The sequence below is a fragment of the Stigmatopora argus genome, chromosome 1, assembly GCF_051989625.1.
Source record: "Stigmatopora argus isolate UIUO_Sarg chromosome 1, RoL_Sarg_1.0, whole genome shotgun sequence".
NCBI lineage: Eukaryota > Metazoa > Chordata > Actinopteri > Syngnathiformes > Syngnathidae > Stigmatopora > Stigmatopora argus.
The window spans coordinates 9,919,088-9,939,607 of record NC_135387.1 but is presented as its reverse complement, the minus strand read 5'-3'; the positions used below and the strand labels follow the sequence as shown (position 1 = coordinate 9,939,607).

The 20,520-nt window shown below is 42.0% G+C and overlaps 1 protein-coding gene across 1 annotated transcript; it reads left to right on the top strand.

Annotated features, from left to right (window-relative positions):
- The first annotated feature begins 9,853 nt into the window (after positions 1-9,853).
- obsl1a (obscurin like cytoskeletal adaptor 1a) lies at positions 9,854-19,984 on the top strand. The gene is made up of 22 exons (XM_077602850.1): positions 9,854-10,949; positions 11,634-11,903; positions 11,999-12,259; positions 12,714-13,016; positions 13,340-13,606; positions 13,691-13,966; positions 14,227-14,341; positions 14,468-14,628; positions 14,725-14,997; positions 15,087-15,362; positions 15,443-15,718; positions 15,812-16,087; positions 16,161-16,436; positions 17,227-17,496; positions 17,593-17,859; positions 17,940-18,206; positions 18,267-18,379; positions 18,450-18,603; positions 18,687-18,848; positions 19,140-19,244; positions 19,310-19,576; positions 19,674-19,984. The coding sequence occupies exons 1-22, from the start codon at positions 9,854-9,856 to the stop codon at positions 19,952-19,954; spliced, it is 6,012 nt and encodes a 2,003-aa protein (XP_077458976.1). The 3' UTR covers positions 19,955-19,984.
- Positions 19,985-20,520: the final 536 nt, after the last annotated feature.

The following is a 20,520-nucleotide window of genomic DNA, read 5'->3' as shown; positions in this document are numbered from 1 at the left end:
TAGGGAATATTTTAATCACACTGTCTTCTCACATGAAATGACAATAAAAATGGCAGTTTTATTAAAGTAATAAGAGCACAATTTGTAAATTTGCCCTAAAGAATCTGGGTCACAGGACAATATTCTAATAAGATAATGACACCCAAACACACTTTCAAGATGACCACGGTTCAAGAAACAGAGTATGGTAATGAACCTGCTAAGCACAACTCCAGAGCTAAACACTGGCGAGTCTCAGTGGAGGATCATCTGGTGTAAAATGGAACAGTTATTTGATGTCATCATGGAGGAATGGCAAAGGATTTCCAGCTCCACTCTTGTTTTTTTCATGTGTTATTTGAGGGAACTACATTTTAGTTACAAATGCTGTATACAGAAAAGTCCTAATTTTTGTACAAAAAGATAAGTACTTTGAACATACTGTACCACACATTGACTTGTCTCCCAGTCAAACATTCTCAGTTTAGTCCAGTGTTTTAATCTCATGGTGTTATCCCTCTCTACCATGTGTTCACATTTCATCATGGATTCATCATCCCCATGTCCTTTATCTTGCCATGTCCTGTTTGGGGGTGTTTTCTAGTCTTTAATGTCATAAAGTTTCATTTTACAAAAACAACTTCACAGCAAGGAGAATCATTACTATTCTCTGGCATATGGATCCCCTGATTGTCCAGTTGTATACAGAATTTTTATCCATCGCAAGAAACATGTGACTTTGGTGGACAATTGAGTAATACCATTTCACTTCCCGTACACACGCTTGCATTTGCTTTCATACTTCAGGGTTTTCCACTCTGCTGGCTCACCACACTTCCCATATTCTTGCTTTGTCTTCATTTTAATAATAACAAACTTCCATGCACACACTACACACGCACACACTCACGTTGAAAATTCCTTTGCAAACTCCTCCCCTTCATCTGAGACTTTCCCCCTGGGCCCTCACAAGCTTCCTTTATGGAAAAGTACCAGCACACACATACTCACTCAAACACTATGAATTGTGTATTTTGGGAAGTGGGAGAGAGAGATAAAAGTGAAAGGAGAGAGACTGTCTGAGCTGCTGGAGAGCGCCAACACACGCGCAAGGAAGCACAAAAACACACTCACACAAGAAAGAGAAAGAGCAGCCGTCAGTGACAGTTAAGTCAAATGGACCCACCTCTTTTAACATGGGGGCATACGCCATAGGATTGCGAACAATGGAAAGGCACAGTACGCAAAAAAAAAGAAAAAAACCCAAACCACATTTTTAACTTGCATTTTGACAACTTAACATGATTTTAAATACATTTTTTTAATTCACGTGGCCATTAGCCAGTGGTGAGAATTAACAACAAATACTTAACCACTGCACTTAAGTAAAAGATATCAAGTATCTGTACTCCTCTCGAGTTTTTATCTTTCTCACGTTGTTTTAGTAACACACGGTATATACATTACAAATCATTAAGTATCCGTCGTTCTTACTATATCAGAATAGGTGTGTTACTTATTAAAAGCATAAAATATTGTTTTATAGCAAAAGACAGGTTAATTCAACACATTCTTAACAGGTTGCGCTTAGGAGGATCTAGGCAAGGAAGATGATCTTTAAAACCTCCAGACTACTGAGGGACTGTGCGGTAACCTCAGTCTCAGTCTGCAGAAGGTCCCCACCTTGTGGACTTCCTGTGTGTGGCTCCAGTTTTTTAACCTAGGTCTGGAATGTCTTGTGTGTCTTGTGTCTGTGTTGCTACTACGACCAAGAAATGTCCCAAATACGGGATGAAATAAAGTTCTAACCTAACCTTATGTCGTTAAGATCCAACATGGCAGGCCAGGAATAAAGGAACATAATCAACAGTGATGCAACAGATTTGCAGAAGGAAGAAACTGAACTTAGAAGGAGGCACATGGAAGACTGGTGGGTAAAATTGTTACTGCAAACCCGATCAAAATATTGAAGAACACAACCATTAGGCTGCCAGATAAGCATGTTACAGAATTAAACTACATTAGACCATTTTTGCAAACTTGCAGGTCAGATTGATTGTTGCATGTATCCGCAATGAATACGTATATAACACAGATAAACTGGGCAAGATCCAACTGAGACATTTCTCACGGGAGGAACCTTCAAAAAAAATGTGGATGCTAATTAGGCGATGAGTCTTTGTCCCAAACACGTAACACAGTTTACTGGTTAAAAAAAATCTCCCCTTTTAGTGAAGAAATGAAGTCTATTTCAGCAAAAACTTGGGAAATTGACTGACTAATTACCTACTTACGTAATTTTTAGCCATATTAAATGATGTTTTGCCAATTCAAATAAAGGCTAACATTTTTTGCATTCCAGTCAGAAAAGACAGACAAATCAAATGTTGATGTTAGCAATGATCACGTGAAGATGCACCATTTGTAGACACCACAAATATTAAATAAATGGTTACAAGCTACAGTCTTGAAACGTAAGGTTTTCCAATTGCATTTGGTAACTTAGTGCAGGGATACTTTTTTAAAGAGAGAGGTAAGCGAGCGAAAATTGATGTATAATTTTCATTCATTTTCCGGTCTGCATGGCACATGGAGAAGCACACACTCATACCTAGGGCCAATTTAGAGTGATTCAACCAGCCTACGATGTTTTGGGGAAGAAAATGGAGGCGACGGAGAAAACCCATGCAAGCCCGGGGAGAGCAAGCAAACTCCACACAGTGATGACCCTCCAGGGATCAAACCCTCGACCCCAGAACTGTGAAGCCGACACGCTTACGACTCCTCTGGAGATTAGGTTTTTTTTTTCATGCAGGAACTAGCATCCTTTCCCCCTCAACATATAAACACATAAGGAAAGAAATATCCAATTTTGTAATGCATTGACACATCCCCAGATATGTATGTGTCTGGACTGATCCTTCAGCTTTCATGTTTCTTACATGGAAGCAATACACTTTTGGACATGCAGAATTTAAAGATTAACATCAAAGTTGGACAACATCAAACAACATATCCCACTATTTTGGGTGCTTTGGCTTTATTTTGTGACACACACAAACACACACAAACGCACGCGCACACGCACACGCACATACAGACAACAGACACCATGGAGTATTCTCACATAGGGCAGTGTTGCCTGGCAACAAGGTCCCACCCTCGACAGGAAAAGAGGTGCAATAGTGTACACAGCGTTGAGAAATGATGTCTGCAAGGTAGATCCAGAGGATTTGGTTATAGCGTATGGATCATCCACACCAAAGTTAACCTCAGGTAAACAAGTTATCAAATCCAATAAAACATTGAGGTGATCAGAGGGCATTGTACCTGTGAGGCCATGGGGCAGCACCTGCATTTTGTCCAATAATAGGGTGAAAGATCCCTTAGTAATGTCCCATCCACATGCCAGACAAAATAGTTAAATCAGGAAAACCAAGATATGACATTCCATCCTTTTTTTCATTAATAAACACACTTCAAAAACAAAGTTCATCAGGATTGTATGCATTTGCGTGTGCATGCGCATGGGATTAAGGGCATTTGTATGATGGGGAGATTATGAAAATTGAGCATTGACGTTTGTCATCGTCATCACTCTCTTGACTTCATGATAAAATCATCATATTCTGCTAAAAATAAATATATTCCTTCTAATCTTATGACCGCATTGGTGCATTACAATCGGTTTTTGGCAGGATTTGTTGCAAACACTGAAGATGAGTGAATGTGTTCTCAAAATGCCCTTAGAATGAGGTAAAAAGCCATTTAGTCTGTATGGCACACACTTGAGAATTAAGATGTTGACGAGCGAATGATTTTAGAATATCAGAAAGAGGGATTGTACTGCCGTCTGTTGTACTCAATCGGGCCACGTGTGTGCTGGATTACATAACTCGCCATTCTAATGGGGGTTTGCATTTATGCATGTCTGTGCCACCAGGCGGCAGGGTGAACAAGTGATTAGCGCATCAGCCCCTCAGTTCTGAGATCGAGGGTTCGATCCGAGGTCCTGACTGTGTGGAGTTTGCATGTCTTTCCCGGGATTGTGTGGGTTTTCTCCAGCTACTTCGGTTCCCTCCCACATCCCAGAAACATGCAGGCTAGGCTGGGTGAACACTCTAAATTGCCTCGAGGTAGGTGTGTGAGCGTGAATGGTTGTCCGCCTCCTTGTCCCCTCCAATTGGCTGGCCACCAATTCAGTGTCGACCCTTGTGAAGATAAGCGTTAAGGAACAGGCATGAATGAATGTGTGCCACCAACCACCACTTTGTACGGAATGCGTGTGCAAAATACAACAATACAATCACTTACCTGTCAACCTCTGCCGTACGACTCGTACGGTGTTTGTAAGGTTTTTTGGGGGTTTGTAAGGGGAATAGTAATCATTTATAAGGGCAGTTATCGGCAGAGGTTGACAGGTATGCAATCAGCCCTACATGATGGTGATCTCCAAACAAGCAAACATTAAAAAAGCCTTGTGTGCTTCTCTTCTGGAAACTTAACTTATAAAAAGGTACACATATAATCAATATCCAAATTATCATACATTTCAGATCTCTTTTTCAATCTTCTACAAGAGCTAGCTAGCATCATAACAAATTGCCTGGCATCAGACGTCTGCAGAAAAATTTGGTCATCAATATCTACATCGATGTTCTATTTATGAATGTCTGTCTCTGTCATTTAGTTTTTCGAGCGTGCACGTGTACGCAGCGTAAATAGAGTAATGTGCCATTAATTGGACTTACAGGTTCCTGCAGGCCAATTAACAGCTTGGCCTTTACATTGTGCAGCTGTGTTAGTGAGCCAGTGATTGTCAAGTGAGGAGCTCACCCTTGGCCGTGGGCATGTAAACACAATCATATGCATTCACTCACAAGCATAAATGTCTCTCCAGATTTGGAAACAACACAACATCCACTACAGTTGCAGCAGTGGTGGGCCGTCAGGGCCTTCAAGGCCTTCCCTGCTGGCCTAAGAAATATCTGAATCATATATTATATTTTGTCCATCAATACTTATTAAATAATTCCAAATTGTCTGTTAGCTTCCTTTCATTGCTTTTCCCCCTGGTTGCACTGCTTCCAGATGTGTGTTTTCATATTGAAGCATTTAACCAATCACATTTCAGCCATTATTTGTTGCCAGGGTCAGAAATCTACCTGCCTCAAGGCCTTCACAACCAGTTCTGCGGGCTCTGCCGCTTTAAACAAGCGTCGATAAGACTGTTGCTTTAACCAATCAGATTTCGAGTTGGCAACACCACAATGCCTTGTCGCAGGCGTAGGGACACGTCATCGCTTTCACCAACTATGAGGCTAGTCATTAGCCAGAGCTACCAAACTGTATTTGGAGCGGGCTGCACAAGCAAATATATTGTTGTGTTGGTTTAAAGCCATTTTCATGACGGACTATGCCAGAAATACGACAGGACAGGCTCGACTTTCAGCATTAGCTACGATGGCGATAGAAAAGGAAGAAAGAAAGGAGGATGGATATTGTGTACAGTTAAAAAGGATTTTTGGTGAGTAAAATATGGCTATAGTATTCCGAAATAATATTTCAATTGTGGGCCAAGTTCTGATATCTGAAAAGCTCCAGTGTTTGTATTTAATCACTAAATGCTGCTAGGGAGTGGATTTTACCCCATTTTAGTGCAATTTTTGCCGTTTCGCGTATGGACGTCTCGACGTTTGTCGCTGTCTTTTCCCCGGGGAAATGATACTCCGGGCCCGGTTCTGATGTCTAAAAAGCTCCAGTATTTGTATTTAATCAATACATGCTGTTTTCGTCTGGATTTTACCCCATTTTCGGGCAATGTTTGCCGGTACGCCATTGACGTTCATCACTGTCTTTTCCTGGGAACCGGCCCGGTTGTAATGTCTGAAAAGCTCCAGTATTTGTATTTAATCATTAAATGCTGCTAGGAAGTGGATTTTACCCGTTGAAGGCGCTACGAGAAAATGCACGGACCGCCACTGAGTTGCAGCAGCAGAGAGGGAACAACAAGATTGAGGAGGCAGGGGCAAAACATCTGCTGAAGGGTCAGCATTCAAAGCAGATGGTTGCCAGTGGCAACCAGGCGACGTGACGGCATCTCCTCGAGTTTGTGTGTAATTGACAGGCACATCTGCTGCCAAAACCCTGTATATATGATGTGACTGACCTGAGTGCAAATCTCTGACACTGGGTTGCTCACATTTGGCTGCAATGAGGTCAGACTACTAGTTAAGTGTAAAAGATGGAACAGATTTGATCTTGTTCTTTTAGTCACAACACACAGCTTATGAGAATAGGAGCAAAGTGCTAACTGGTAAATCAAGCGCTTGGATTCTGAGCCCAATTATTTCTTCACCATGACAGACCAATGCCAAGTCCATATCACTACAGATTCTACACTGATTTGATTGACAATCTCACACTGCATTTTTCCATGACATGTTGTGATGAAAATTTCAACCTGGAGAGAGCACTTGTCCCAAATAAGATGTCAGATTTTGAGTTGCTGCTTCACACTTGACCGTGTAGTGCTCTATCAAAAGGTTGAAGATGTGGTATATGAAGGCCATAGAACCATATCGTCTACAGAAAACAGGGCATCAAGTTTGTCCAAATGGACCTATCAACACCTCGGCTGTGCTGGGAAATTCTGTACATTACTGACAGAAGAGGTGACAAAGAGCAGCCTTAGAAATTAAAGGTCACATCGACAAACTGTGACGTTTTGGCAGGAGTTTTAGGAAATTACACAAAAAAAATTGACACCCTGCTTATAATTTAACTCCTATATGCACACTTAGTGCTATCTGTGGAAAAACTATTATTTAAGACCTATTGGAAAATTCAATCTAGAACTTGCAAACATTACATTATCTCGAACAACTGTGAGGTGTCACTGCGAACCACTGTACACGTTTGCTGATAGAAAACTGTGAATAGAAATATGAACATAAACCCACCCCAATATTTCCCAGTGTCAATTAGTTTCAAGGAGAATGTGGGGGACCAAAGGTCACACAACAACACTGTTTGTTTGGTATTTCCATTAGAGTACTATGTTTTTAACCCACAAACTGTGAGGCCGAAGTGTTTTCATTCATTTTAGCACACAGAGAGAAATAATTTGATCTCTGACGTTATCTAGTGGGCAATCTGTGTAAATGCCAACTTGTAATGTATGAAAGCTTCCACGAAGAAAGGGAATTTCTCCAACCTGTAGTTATTAATAAAAAAAAAATACACTTTGTTGATTGGTTGGATTTTCTGTTCACTGAATATGAAATCCAAGCAGCTTTTGATTCCTGGTACTGAACGTCATCATGCCAACAGCTGTGGGGATCAAGGAGAATGTCGATGACCTTCAGAAGACTGTTTGTTGTCCAATGAAAAAGAAATCACCTGAGCTGCTGCAAGACCATTAGTGAAGTGGCCACTACTTGGCACAAAGAGATTATTACAATGACTAGATTGTGTCATTATTTAAATGACAAAATACAACATAGATACGAGCATGATTATTCAAAACCAATTTGTTTATTTGAATAAGAAAATTTGCAATAAAAACTATGCCCACATATTAAAAATATACAATAAAATATTCCATAATCAAAATATTCACTCATTCATTTGAACCACTTATCCTCAGTATGGTTGTGAGGATTGCTAGAGCCTATCCCAGCCAAATACAGGCATCAGTTGGGGGACACCCTGAATCGGTGGCCAGCCAATTGCAGCACACAAGGAGACAGACAACAATTCACACTCACACTCATACCTAGGGGCAATTTAGAGTGTTCAACTAGCCTACCAGGCCTGTTTTTGGTGATATGGAAGGAAACTGGAGTACCGGAGAAAATCGCATACAAGCCCAGGGAGAACATGCAAACTCCACACAGTGAGGACCCACATGGAATTGCACCCTCGAGCCGAGAATTGTGAGGCCTATGTGCTAACCACTATTCGACCGGGCCTGAATCAAAAAATGTTCTCACAAATTTACAGAATCATAGTGTTTTATAGTCATTCATCCATTCATCCATATTTCAAACCGCGCATCCTCGTAAGGTTTGCGGGGATTTGCCGGAGCATATCCCAGCTGACTTCGGGCAAAAGGCAGAGTAGTACACCCTATTACTGGTCGCCAGTCAGTTGTAGGGAACACAGATACAAATGACCATTCGCGCTCACAATTATACCACCACCACCAGGAATCGCGCCCACGCGTGCCTACACCGAAGTCAGCCGGGTGAACCCCAAAACCACAAGGCAGTGTTTTATAGTCATTTCTTTTTTCAATTACTCTCACGGGCCATCAGGGACTAATAAAAATTCTCATAATGAGTTCAGATACTCCCGCATGTAAAGAGTGCCATTTAGTAGCCTATGTGAATCACTGTGTCCCTCACAAAATGCCAAACAATTGCGTTGTCAGCGGTGTTACAAACAAATACTTGTGGATTTTCAAAAGAGGATGTACTTAGACGGCCGTGTGTGAAATTAGTGCAGCAAACTCTCCTTGTGCCCCACCAATTTAGGGTATCCCCTGCCTGCTGCCCATAATTGGTGGGGTAGGCACCAACACCTTATCGACCGATGTGAGGATAAGCAGCACAAAAATAAATGCATTCAATGTCTAAATCGCCAAGAAAAACGAACTGTCCAACAAATCGCTGGTGATCAGTGTACCGAGTTATATGTGCTATCTCCCTGAGAAGGCATCACACGGGCTAGTAAGCAATGTTTGGCCACGGAAAACTCTCCAGAACTCCTGCGGTGAGGGCCAGTAAAATCAGCTTGTTTTCAAAGAACTCCGAAAAATATTCAGAGGACGACAGTTTTTTTTCTTCTTTTCATTCACTACACAATAATGCAAACAAAAAAACTGTGATTTGGCGAAAGCAAATAATTTTCCCTTTCAAAAATGAGGACATTCCAAGTTGCGTCACCTCAAATCCATACAGATATGCTTTCAGAGAGCAGGGTTTACTCTTTGTACACAGGCATTTCCATGAAATTTGGAAATAATTTTTAAATTATTAATATATCATTGTCAAGGAGTGAAAGTACTGTCAACACCACAAAACTTCCCAAAAGAACAGACCACTGGAGTGTCCTTCTTTCTTTGAGGTTGAACTCAGTGTACATGTTTCTATTTTGGCCTCCTCACTATCTTTAGTGATGGCGGAAAGCCTCACATTATCAGTCATAGAAGTGGACGATATTTTTAGTGTTGGGCTGGGGGGTTGCAGACCAGTGGGAGCAGCTGCGAAAGCCCTCACCCCCTTCCTCCCAAATGCACCTCTCTCTCCCAGGATGCCGGACAATGCCGGTGTCTGACGCACACACTCGTCATTTTACTTGTCAAAGCACCGGGGCACAAGCAGGACAAGAAAACTGACAACTCACTTAGCTTCCGTATGAAGAGCAGAAAACCAGCCAATCTAATTTTGCAAGGGAAGTAATCACTTAAAGAAGGGCCGTAAGGTCAGTGGAATAAAATGTTGTCGGCCTGAGAAGTTGAGAGCGAGAGGCTGTGAAACAAACATTCTGGCGAAACTGGTGAGTCTCCCTTGTGGTAGTTTGACTACTAACATTATATATAACGACACTTAAGTCATAATTTGTCTGGCATGTGTTCAGACTCACCATTCTAAAGCAGTATCTCCACTTGCCACGAAACAGTTTGCCTAACACGTGGTCTGCTCACTAGTGCCTTTTTTAGATGCACAGCTTTTCTGAGTCATAGCGCCAACTGGGATTAGAAGACATTAAATCAATAAATTTATGAAGAAGCAATACCACAACATCACATACTTTGTGTTCATTTGCCGTTAGATTCAACTGAGTCCTTCAGCAATCAAAGAACAACATCATGGACATTTTTGGAGGCGCTCCTCGTGTTTTGGGCTACCCACGGCCTGTTGTGGTACAAAGTGGGGCTGTTGCCACTCTCAAATGCCAAATTGGTGGAGACCCTCATCCTGACGTGATCTGGGAGCACAAAAACGTTCAGATTGTCACTGGAGGACGCTACAAGCTCTCGGAAGAGGGAAAGTTCTTCTTGTTGAGCATCAGTGATGTGAATGAGATGGATGCGGGACAATACATTTGTAAAGCCAGGAACAGTGTTGGCGAAACCTATGCTGCAGCTGCCCTGAAAGTGGAGGCAAATAACCAGCAATTGGAAGTCAATGATGTGATAGAGAATGGGCATGGAAATGAAGATGGCCCATTAGAGAATGGAAACCACATGGGAGAGAATGGAATAGATTTGTTTGAGCAGGATATTGACTTAACATCCAATGACAAACCAAGGTTCCTCATCAAGCCTCTATCGTTGCAAGTGAAGAGAGGAGAGGATGCTGCCTTCTCTTGCAAAGTTTGGGGCACGCCTTTGCCAGAGGTATTATGGGAAAAAGATGGCAAGAAACTCAACGACATCTTTGAGAGCTCTCACTTTTCCATTAGCGTTCAAGACGGAGGATGGTTCCAACTTAAGATATATCGAACTCGTGTACCTGACAAAGGAGTTTACACATGCAAAGCTCTAAACTGCAATGGGGAGGCTATGGCTGGTGCTGTCCTCCTTGTTGAACCTGTACCAGAGAAGCAAGACAGCGCCAAATCCGGCCGGTGGTCACCAACGCAAAGAGGGGGGATACCTGGTTTACGAAGGTTCAGGGATGAACCACAGGCCAATGCATCACAGGTGAAAAAGTTTGTGGTGGCAGAGGGGAAACATGCCAAGTTCCGCTGCTCGGTCACAGGAAAGCCAAAGCCAGAGATCATCTGGAAGAAAGATGGAGAACACCTTGAGCCGGGCAGGAGGCACCTCATATTTGAGGACAGAGAAGGTTTTTACACACTAAAGGTTCTCTACTGTAAAGTGCAGGACACAGGACTCTATGTATGTGCAGCATCCAATGCTCTTGGAAACACTCTCAGTGCTGTTCATCTGGCAGTCAAAGGTAAGATTCAACTGATACAAGTCATTTTCCTAGATAACAACAATGCACATTATTAGTCGTGGTCCGAGGTACAACAATGTCTTACATTTTTCACCCATGCAATTTCAAACAGCTAAGCCTCGTCAGGGTCACTAGAATGCTAAACCTCATCCCAGCTGTCTTTGGGTCAGAGGTTGGGTACAGTTTGGACTGATCATCTGTCAATCCCTGGACTTTGTCCATCCGTTTCTTGAAGCATGACTCTTTTCAAAGTCACCTCTGTGTTTGTAAATTCAAGCGGATCATTGGTAGGGGCAGTTAACACCCAATAACATTCAGCAGTTAACGTTGACATTTGCAAATAATGTATAGCTGGTCTCTTATTTGTATGCTTTTCATCCTCCTAGTCCATGTTAATGCTTTTATACTCAGTTTGAACTCTTTCCACATCCCAAAAATATTCCCATTGAGCAAAGAGTACACTCTAAATTGCATAAAACTTTGAATATGAATGCAATTGACTGAAATCCATGCATGCTTAAATCTTGTAAAACACATTTCGCTTCAAGTCTGCAAAGATAAAGTTCAATGAGTAGAGCAACATATTGTATACTACTGAATTTACCAAATGTATAGATGCTGTAGATCTACTGTTTCACAAATCAGTCAAAATAATGATGTGCCTCCACTGTATTTTCTTTCGAGGATCACATGTGCGATTTAAGCATCCTTTAAAAGATGTGGAGGCAAGGGAGAGGAGTGTTGCTGTTCTGGAATGCGAGGTTCTGGATGAGTCATCCCCAGCCACATGGTACCGTGAGGATAATAAACTGATGTCCAACACCAAGTATGGGATTGAGCAACATGGTAGTCGGCGAAGACTCACCATTCAAGATTTGGAAATGGATGACGATGGAGTGTATCTGTGCGAGATGCCAGATGGGGCAAAAAGCATAGCAGAACTGTCGGTAAAAGGTATTCTCTATCAGGGCAAAAGTTATATTACAGAGAATTGCACCTGCGTGAATATTTAGAAATGTTGATTTAAAAATATATATATATATTTTTAGGTAAAATCATACGTAAACTTCCTCGGAAGGTAGAGGTGTTTGAAGGTGAGAATGCTACATTCTGTGTGGAAGTGGAAGACGAGGACATGGAGATCCATTGGTTCAAAAATGGGCTAAAGCAGCATGAGACACACCAGACGATCCTCAAGTCTTTTGGGAAAACTCATGTTCTGGTTTTTGTTTGCGTGACCCACCAAGACTCGGGTGTGGTGACTTTTGTCACTGGAAGATCCAAGACTTCTTCACGTCTTAAAGTAAGAGGTATGCTGTAATACTATTATCTAAATTAATCACTATATATGAATATATACACAGATAATTATAATGGGCATGAGTCTAAAAATTGTATTTACAACACCCAAACTTCTGCAGAAAGGATATTTGACTTTTCAATGTATTTCAGAGTTGTTGCTGTGTGTGCTTTTTATTTAGGCAAACAACTATTTTCTCAAGAAATTAGATTTCTTTTTTATGCAGAAGGAAAAGGTTTTATGCTTAGTTTAAATTACACCTGATTTAGAAGGATCATTCAGCAAATTGAAATTTAACATAAAACAATTAAATTACTATTACATAAGTGTGAAAATCTTTGTTCCATTACATTACGGACAAACATTGGCAGATGGTGACATGGGTCCAAGTTGCAAAATAATAGTGCTTTCATATTTTGATGGAAAGAGATTAAATGATTTTTATCATCATGCTTTTCTTGAAGCTACAAGGCACAGTCCACCAATCTGTCCACTTCAAGTCAAAATGGATTTGGACGGCCCAAATGGCGGCCTGCTTTCATGGGTTCCTGCACCGTACAACCAGACAACTCGCTCAATTTTTGTGGTGGAAAGACAGGAAGTGTGTTCACAAGAATGGCAGAAATGCTTTACCTCTGACAATGCCACCTCGACTGAGATCTTCAGTGACAGTGTGCCTCACGAGGGCGATTACCGCTTCAGGGTTTGCTGCATCAACAAGTATGGCCGCAGTGGTCATGTAGAGTTTCCTAAAGCTGTCCATCTAGGTTGGTGATACACTATACCAGGGGTGGCCAAGTCCAGTCCTCGAGAGCCCCTATCCAGTCTGTTTTCCATGCCTCCCTCCACCAACACACCTGAATCAAATAATCTGGATTGGTATCAAGCTTCTGGACAGCTTGCTGATGAGTTGATCATTTGATTCAGGTGTGGTAGAGGAGGGAGATATGGAAAATAGACTGGATAGGGGCTCTCGAGGACTGGACTTGGCCACCCCTGCCCTACACTGTGTAAAAAATATACAATTAATGTAAAAATAATTGTAAAAATCTAATTTAAAAAAAAACCCTGTATTTCTTAATTTCTCTAGTTCCTGGAACAAAGATTTGCAGTCAACTTGGTGACCTGGAGGTTGCAGAGGGAGACGATGCTGTATTTTCCATCGTGTTGTCTGCTCCGGTTGTTGGTACCTGGTTTTTTAACAGTGCCCAACTGCAAGATGGTGGACGATACTCAATACGTCAGTCCAAAACAGAGCATATATTAGTGATTCATAATATTGTAACTGCAGAGGATGCGGCTGAGATCACATTTATTGCCAATGGCGTGCGGAATTCAGCTGTTCTCAAGGTTAAACGTACGTGAAGCAATCTGCCGACCTCTATTGTCTAACTGAGCATAAAAGGAGTGAGTAATGCTGTATGTACTTGTGTCTTTGCAGCCGCAGTTGTAAAATTCAGTCCTTTGCTGGAATCTGACAGTAGGAAGAGTGTAGAGACTGGTGAAACAATTGTGCTCTACTGCGAGGTATCTTACCCTTCAGCTGAAGTAAGTTGGTTCAAAGACGGCAAAGAGCTGCAGGTGAGCGATGCACTAAATATCCAATCAGATGGGAACATGAGGAGAATTGTGATTCACTCTGCCGAAAAACATCATGCTGGAGTGTATACATGTCAAACATCAGGAGATCTCATCACGTTCATGGTTGAAGTTGCAGGTAAAGTGCATGATTTTTTTTAATGCTATAACTCTTGTGAATAATTTAACTCCTGGAACTGTAATGTACACTGCTCACAAATGGTTGCAGATTGTCACTTTTTAGCAAAAGTTTGAGGTTAATCTTCATTGCTAAAGAGTTTAAACTTTGCAAATGGGACCAAAAAGTCTTGAGAAAGTAAATTAAGTGTATAAATTTGTATAATTTAGGTTCATCCTGAAGGGTCAAAATGTTTTTGCAAACAATAATTTGATTTCTAGATGCACCAGTGGAGTTCAGTTCACCCCCTGAAGAAGACCTTCATAAGACTAGCATGGAGCTTGATCCCGTGGTCCTACTTTGCCATGTCTCGAGAGAGGATGCTGAAATTGTGTGGTAAGAAATCCCTTCAGAAAAAAAAGAGTAAATATGCTGGTGTACCTTTCTGTAAACTTTGAGTGTTAATCAATATAGTTGTTGTGGTTATATTCATAAAACTGAATCTGGTTCATTCTTTTCCAGGTATAAGGATGGTTGTCAAATTGAACCGAGTGACAATATCACTCTGCAGGCAGAGGGAACCCTGAGGAGGCTGATTATCCGTTCTGCTGAAACGTCTGATGCGGGGAGCTACTGCTGCCAAGCGGAAAACAACAGAATTGAGTTCACTGTCAATATCAAAGGTGGATTAAAGGCTAAGAAGATCAAGTAATCTAACCAGAGAAAGAAAAAGTTATACCAATATACAATAACAAACAATTGACGGAATTCCTCCGCAGAACCCCCCGTGATGATTGTGGAGCCTAAAGATGATGTTATGATGGAGCGTTACATTTCAGAGGACATTCACATGCAGTGTGAACTGTCTCGCACCTGTGGGAAGGTGCAGTGGTTCAAGAATGGTGAGGAAGTGGAAGAGAGCAACAATATCCACTTGATAAGCGAGGGACCTTACAGACGGTTGACCATTCTCCACAGCACAGAGGAGGATGGGGGAGAGTATATCTGTGAGACAAATGGAGACTCTGTATTCTTTCAGCTGATTGTCACAGGTTAAAATCCAGATTTGATTTCATACATACACCCACAGCACGTTGAATATGTAGTTACATGGTGTTTTCGCTATTTTACTTTGCACCAGATCCCCCAGTTCGAATCATTTCCCCCACTGAAACGGAGCTTAAACTCACCCACTTGGCTTCCACTAAACTACAGCTAACCTGTGAGATCTCACATTCTGACGCTAATGTCACATGGTACAAAGACAGCCTTGAGGTGGAAGAGGGTCCAAACCTCATGCTGGAGGTCGATGGGGCCAAACGCCGACTGGTTATACCGGTGGCCTCTGTGAAGGATGCAGGAGAGTTTGTCTGTGACACTGAACATGACTCAGTTGCCTTCATAGTGACTATTAACGGTGGAGATTGACGAAAATATCTAAATACTAAAGGGGTTTGTTAACATTTTTAAATAACATACCTTTTTTCATTTATCTAGAACCACCAGTGGTACTTTCTCTTCCTGAAAACACACCAAGGAAGCTGGAGAGTTTTGTAGGGAAGTCAATTGTTCTGGAGATTACTGCATCGCGTCTCAATGCAGAAGTGAAGTGGCTGTTAAATGGCAAAGAAGTAGAGGAGAGCAATTTTGTGACCACCACAGAGAACGGATTACTGCGTCGTCTTGAAATTCACTCTGCATCTCTAGCGGATTCTGGCACTTACAGCTGTGATGCTGTAGATGATAGACTTGACTTCCAGGTCAAAATTTTAGGTAAGGCATGAACTTGAAATTTTTAAATCATAATTCAGTATTATTTTGTATTATGTAACTTAATATATTTGACGTGTAATTCCCCACCCTCAGAGCATCCAGTGAATATCTTAAGGAAGTCTGAGATTGACACAAACCTTAAAGTTCTATGTTCCGATGACATTGTTCTGGAATGTGAGCTCTCTAGAAGCAACGTCAAAACCAAATGGTACAAGGATGGCAATCGAATTGAGTGCGATGAAAGATTTTGTGTGGAGGAAGAAGGTGCTTTTCGCTCACTAGTTATCCTCAATGCCGAGCTTGGTAATTCTGGAGAGTACTTTCTGGATGCAGAGGATGATAACATCAGTTTCCAGGTTACAGTGAAAGGTAGCATTTCATGGACTCGAGCAAATTAAAGAACCCCATTTTGAAAACTAAGCATTCACTTACTCTGCCACAGAGCCTCCAGTGACCATTGTGGGCAACTCCAAAGATGCAGACTTTCAGGAGTTGGCAGCAGGGGATGACCTTATCCTGGCTTGTGAGGTGTCTTGCGCAAATGCTCCTGTCCAGTGGTACTGCAATGACAAGATCCTTGTCAATGACTCTCGCACCTACATCGAATGCGACGGGACTCTGAGGAAAATCATCATTTCAAATGTTCAATCGTCGGATTCTGGAAAGTACATTTGCGACGCCATAGAAGACAAGATGATCAGTATTGTTAGGATTCAAGGTAAAGCCATCCACTCGAGCATTGTCACGATTGCAGGACAGAGTATAACAACTAACTTACTGTTTTTTTTGTTTTGTTTTTTAACTTTGAAAGAGCCTCCAGTGACATTCCTTAGTAAGGAAGATGACATTGTAGTGACTGCTTACGAGGCAGAAAGTGTTACCTTGACGAGCTTTGTGTCCAAGGAGAGCGCTATGGTGCGGTGGCTCAAAGACTGGACACCGGTTGAAGGTGAACGCGTTCAGGAACTAATGGAAGGCCATAAACGTACCCTCACCATCGCACCTTTAAGGCGATCAGATGCTGGCGAGTACACCTGTGATGTCAACTCTGACAAAATTCACTTCAGCCTGCTGGTGAGAGGTATGCAACATACATTTGATAAAATCTCTTATCCTAATGTTGAAGCGATGCATAAATGCTGTATAATTGCATTGCAGGAATGAGAATAAAGTTTGTAAAGCCATTGCAAGACACTGTGGCCCATGCTGATGGAATGGTCACCCTTCGCTGTGAAGTGTGCAAGCCTAAAGCAGATGTGCAGTGGTTTAGGAATGGTGTAGAGGTGGTTCCGAACAGGAGGTTCACCATTCGAGCAGATGGAGTCGAGCGATGTATGACCATACATCGTTTGACAAGAGAGGATTCCGGGGAATATGCCTGCGAGTCCAAAGATGACCGAACAGTGGCAAAACTAACAGTAAAGAGTAAGAGGGGCTTTGCATTTTCTCATTCCTCACGTCACCTGTATTGCACACATTAATACATACACATTGTTCTGTCACCTCAGTGCCCCGTGTGGTCGAGTTTCTCACTGAGCTTCAAAACACGACTGTGCTAGAAGGAGAAGATGCTACCTTTAAGTGTGTCGTCTCACCCGAGGACGTGCAGCTGGTCTGGTACATGGACAACGAGTTGATCAAATCCAGTGACCGTGTCCAGGTTGCACAGAATGGTTTATGTCACACCTTTGTGATAAGAAGGTGCCAGGTCCTGGACTGTTCCAAAATCACAGCTGAAGCTGAAGGAACATCAACCAAAGCAAGCCTCAGAGTCCAAGGTATGACATCATGAAAGCAAAATAGGCACGAGATAACACCTGAAAATATCCTTAACTGTGTGCATCATCATAACGTCCATTTCCACTTCTATTCAGAGGCTCAGGTTATGTTTACTAAGAAAATGGAAGCTGTCATGGCAGAAGAGTTTGGTGATGCCACCCTGGAGACGGAGATCAGCCTTGAGACTGGCGAGGTGCAGTGGATGAGACAAGGGGTGGTAATCCAGCCTGGGCCCCGCTATTCGCTCAATCAAAATGAGTGTAAACGTAGTCTGACCATCCACAATCTAAATCTGTCAGACCGCGGAACGTATCGTTGTGAAACTCTGCATGACAGGACCCAGGTCAAGCTAAATGTAGAGCGTAAGTGCTCAAACAATTCGTTGTCATTATCCAGGATGATTGAAAGACTTTTTAAAAATCTACCTTTTTGTCGAATGTAGCCCGCAAAATCTCAATTCGCAAAGGACTGACGGACCAGGAGGCCCTAGAACGAGAGACTGCATCCTTTGAGGTGGAGTTGTCACACACTGATGTGGAGGGAAATTGGCAGAAGGATGGTATCCGCATTAAGCCGAACAACCAGTTTAGGGTGAGTACCAATGGGCCAGTCCATGGGCTCACCCTTTCCAACCTCACCCTGGAAGACACAGGCACCATTGCGTTCTCAGCCGAAGGGGTGCGCACATCTGCCAGGCTCACTATTAAAGGTAAAACCATCATTTTGGCTTTCCAATTATTTAAGTATAACTGACTGATAATATCAACAGAAACTCCAGTTACCATCCTAAAGGAGCTGGTTGACATCCGTGTGGAAGAAGAATTTCCTGCCAATCTGGAATGTGAATTCTCTCGGCAAAACATTGAAGTCAGATGGTTCAAGGTAAAATTATTAGACTTTTGCTTATGCAATAAATCATTAAAATGACCCTTCATCCATCTTTGTGAATTAGAATGGAACTGAGCTGAAACCAGACAAGAACTGTCGGATCTATTCCATGGGAAGAAAGAAGTTTTGTCAGATTCTCCAGTGCTCCATGGTGGACTCTGGCATTTACACCTGTGATGTGGGGGAAAGCAGCACTTCATGTTCCTTGAAAGTTTATGGTGAGTTTGAAAACACTGTATATACTATAGATCATTCATTATGATTATTCATATTGATCCAAACTTCTTTACAATGTTCACAGAGCATGATCTAAAGATTCTGCAAGATCTGGAGGACCTATACATAAAGGAGGATCAGAACGCTGTATTCATGTGTGAGGTCTCCCTGGATAATGTGAGCGGAGACTGGTATAAGGATGGCCAAAAGATCCGACCCACTGACACCATCAAGACTCGCACAGAAGGTCATTTTGCTCCAAATAATGTGAACATGGTTAAAATCACCCCCTTAAACTTGAATCTATTGTACCTATATGTCCAAATTGACATATACTTTAGTAAAAAATTGCAAACAAGACATTCCTGTGTCCTTTCACTGAACATTTGCTACTATTACTTAGTCATAGATTGTGACTGACTGGTAGGAAGTCAAAACCGCCATCGCTCCACCATTAATTGTTAAACTGTCTCAAGCAAGTGTTGTTTCAACCCTTACAATGGTATTTAACGAACAAACTTTTTACTTACTTTTTCAGGGACCAAACACTTCTTGCTTATGTGCAATGTCAAAGCTGAGGATGCTGGGGAAGTACGCTTTGTGAGCAGAGATGTTGAATCTTTGGCTTATCTCGAAGTAGAAGGTACTGGGCAACTCCTAGGATAATACTTAGTGGTTATTGTCTTAACATTTCTCCTCTTGCATCAGAACTCCCAGCCTACATTGTCAAACCATTGCGGGACAGGACAGCATTGGAGAAACACCGTGTAATCCTGGAGTGCACTACGTCCTCTGCTCGCTGTGGTGCTACCTGGTATCGCGGTGAAGAGCGGTTGGCCCCCTCTGATCGAGTAGATCTCGTAGTCGATGGTTGCTCCCATAAACTCATAATTCATCAGGTGACAGTGGAGGATGAGGGCACCTACAGTATTGAGGTTGGGGAGCATACCTCTCAAGCCAAACTCATGGTGGAAGGTAAAAACGATAGACAGATTAAAGCCAGTCACTTTAGATCACACTTTGTATTATTTTTCAGACATAGCACACACCAATATTTTTCTGAATTGTTCAGCTCAAGAACTTGTGGTGGTGCGGCAGCTAGAGGACGTGGAAGTCATTGAGAATGAGCCAGCTGTCTTCCAGTGCGAGGTCTCTGTGGCTATCAGCAGACCCCCCATTTGGTCGCTGAATGGAAAGAACATACAGCCCGACCCCTCAGTCCGCCTCGAGAACCACGGCACTCTGCACAAACTCACACTGAAGCAAACCAGTGTGGACATGAGTGGCATAGTGAAGTTTAATGTTGGCAAGGCAAAGAGCAGCGCCAATCTGAGTGTGCGGGAAGGCAAATGACAGAAAATTTAGGATTTATGTTTGCTATATGTTCAGGTTTCTTCTTTTTTACATTAACATGTAATTGCTAAAATTATACAGTATATTTGACAGTGACACTATTAAACAGAAATGGTCACCAAGTAACAGTTATTGCTATTACATATATATATACTGAAGTAGGGCTATCTCTAAGTACCTGCAAGTCTCAAGTCCTAACCTTCAGAAAACCCTAATAATTTTTTTCAATATATTTTCAATTTTGAATCAATTTTTAAAAAAACAAAATTGCAACTAATCGTTTTTGAAGGCTATAATTTCAATACATTTTATTGATCAACATTTAACGACCTAAAACCTTTTGTCACAGGTGAGTTTGCGAGAAATGGGGGGCAACTTGGACTGGTCGCTACTTTACAAAGCACATTCTGTATAGACAGCGATGCATATGAATTCATTCATCTTCCATACCACCCATCCTCGAAAAGGTTGCAGGGGTAGCTGGAGCCTAACTTAGCTGAGAAAGGCAGACTACACCCAAGACTAGTCTCCAGTCAGTCGCAGGACACACAGAGAGACAAACGACC

Excerpts from the sequence above, each read along its gene's own strand:
- obsl1a (XM_077602850.1), top strand. The coding sequence starts at position 9,854 with ATGGACATTTTTGGAGGCGCTCCTCGTGTTTTGGGCTACCCACGGCCT. Across the intron at positions 10,950-11,633 it reads TGTTCATCTGGCAGTCAAAG|GATCACATGTGCGATTTAAG; the intron begins GTAAGATTCAAC and ends TTTTCTTTCGAG. Across the intron at positions 19,245-19,309 it reads GGCTTATCTCGAAGTAGAAG|AACTCCCAGCCTACATTGTC; the intron begins GTACTGGGCAAC and ends CTCTTGCATCAG.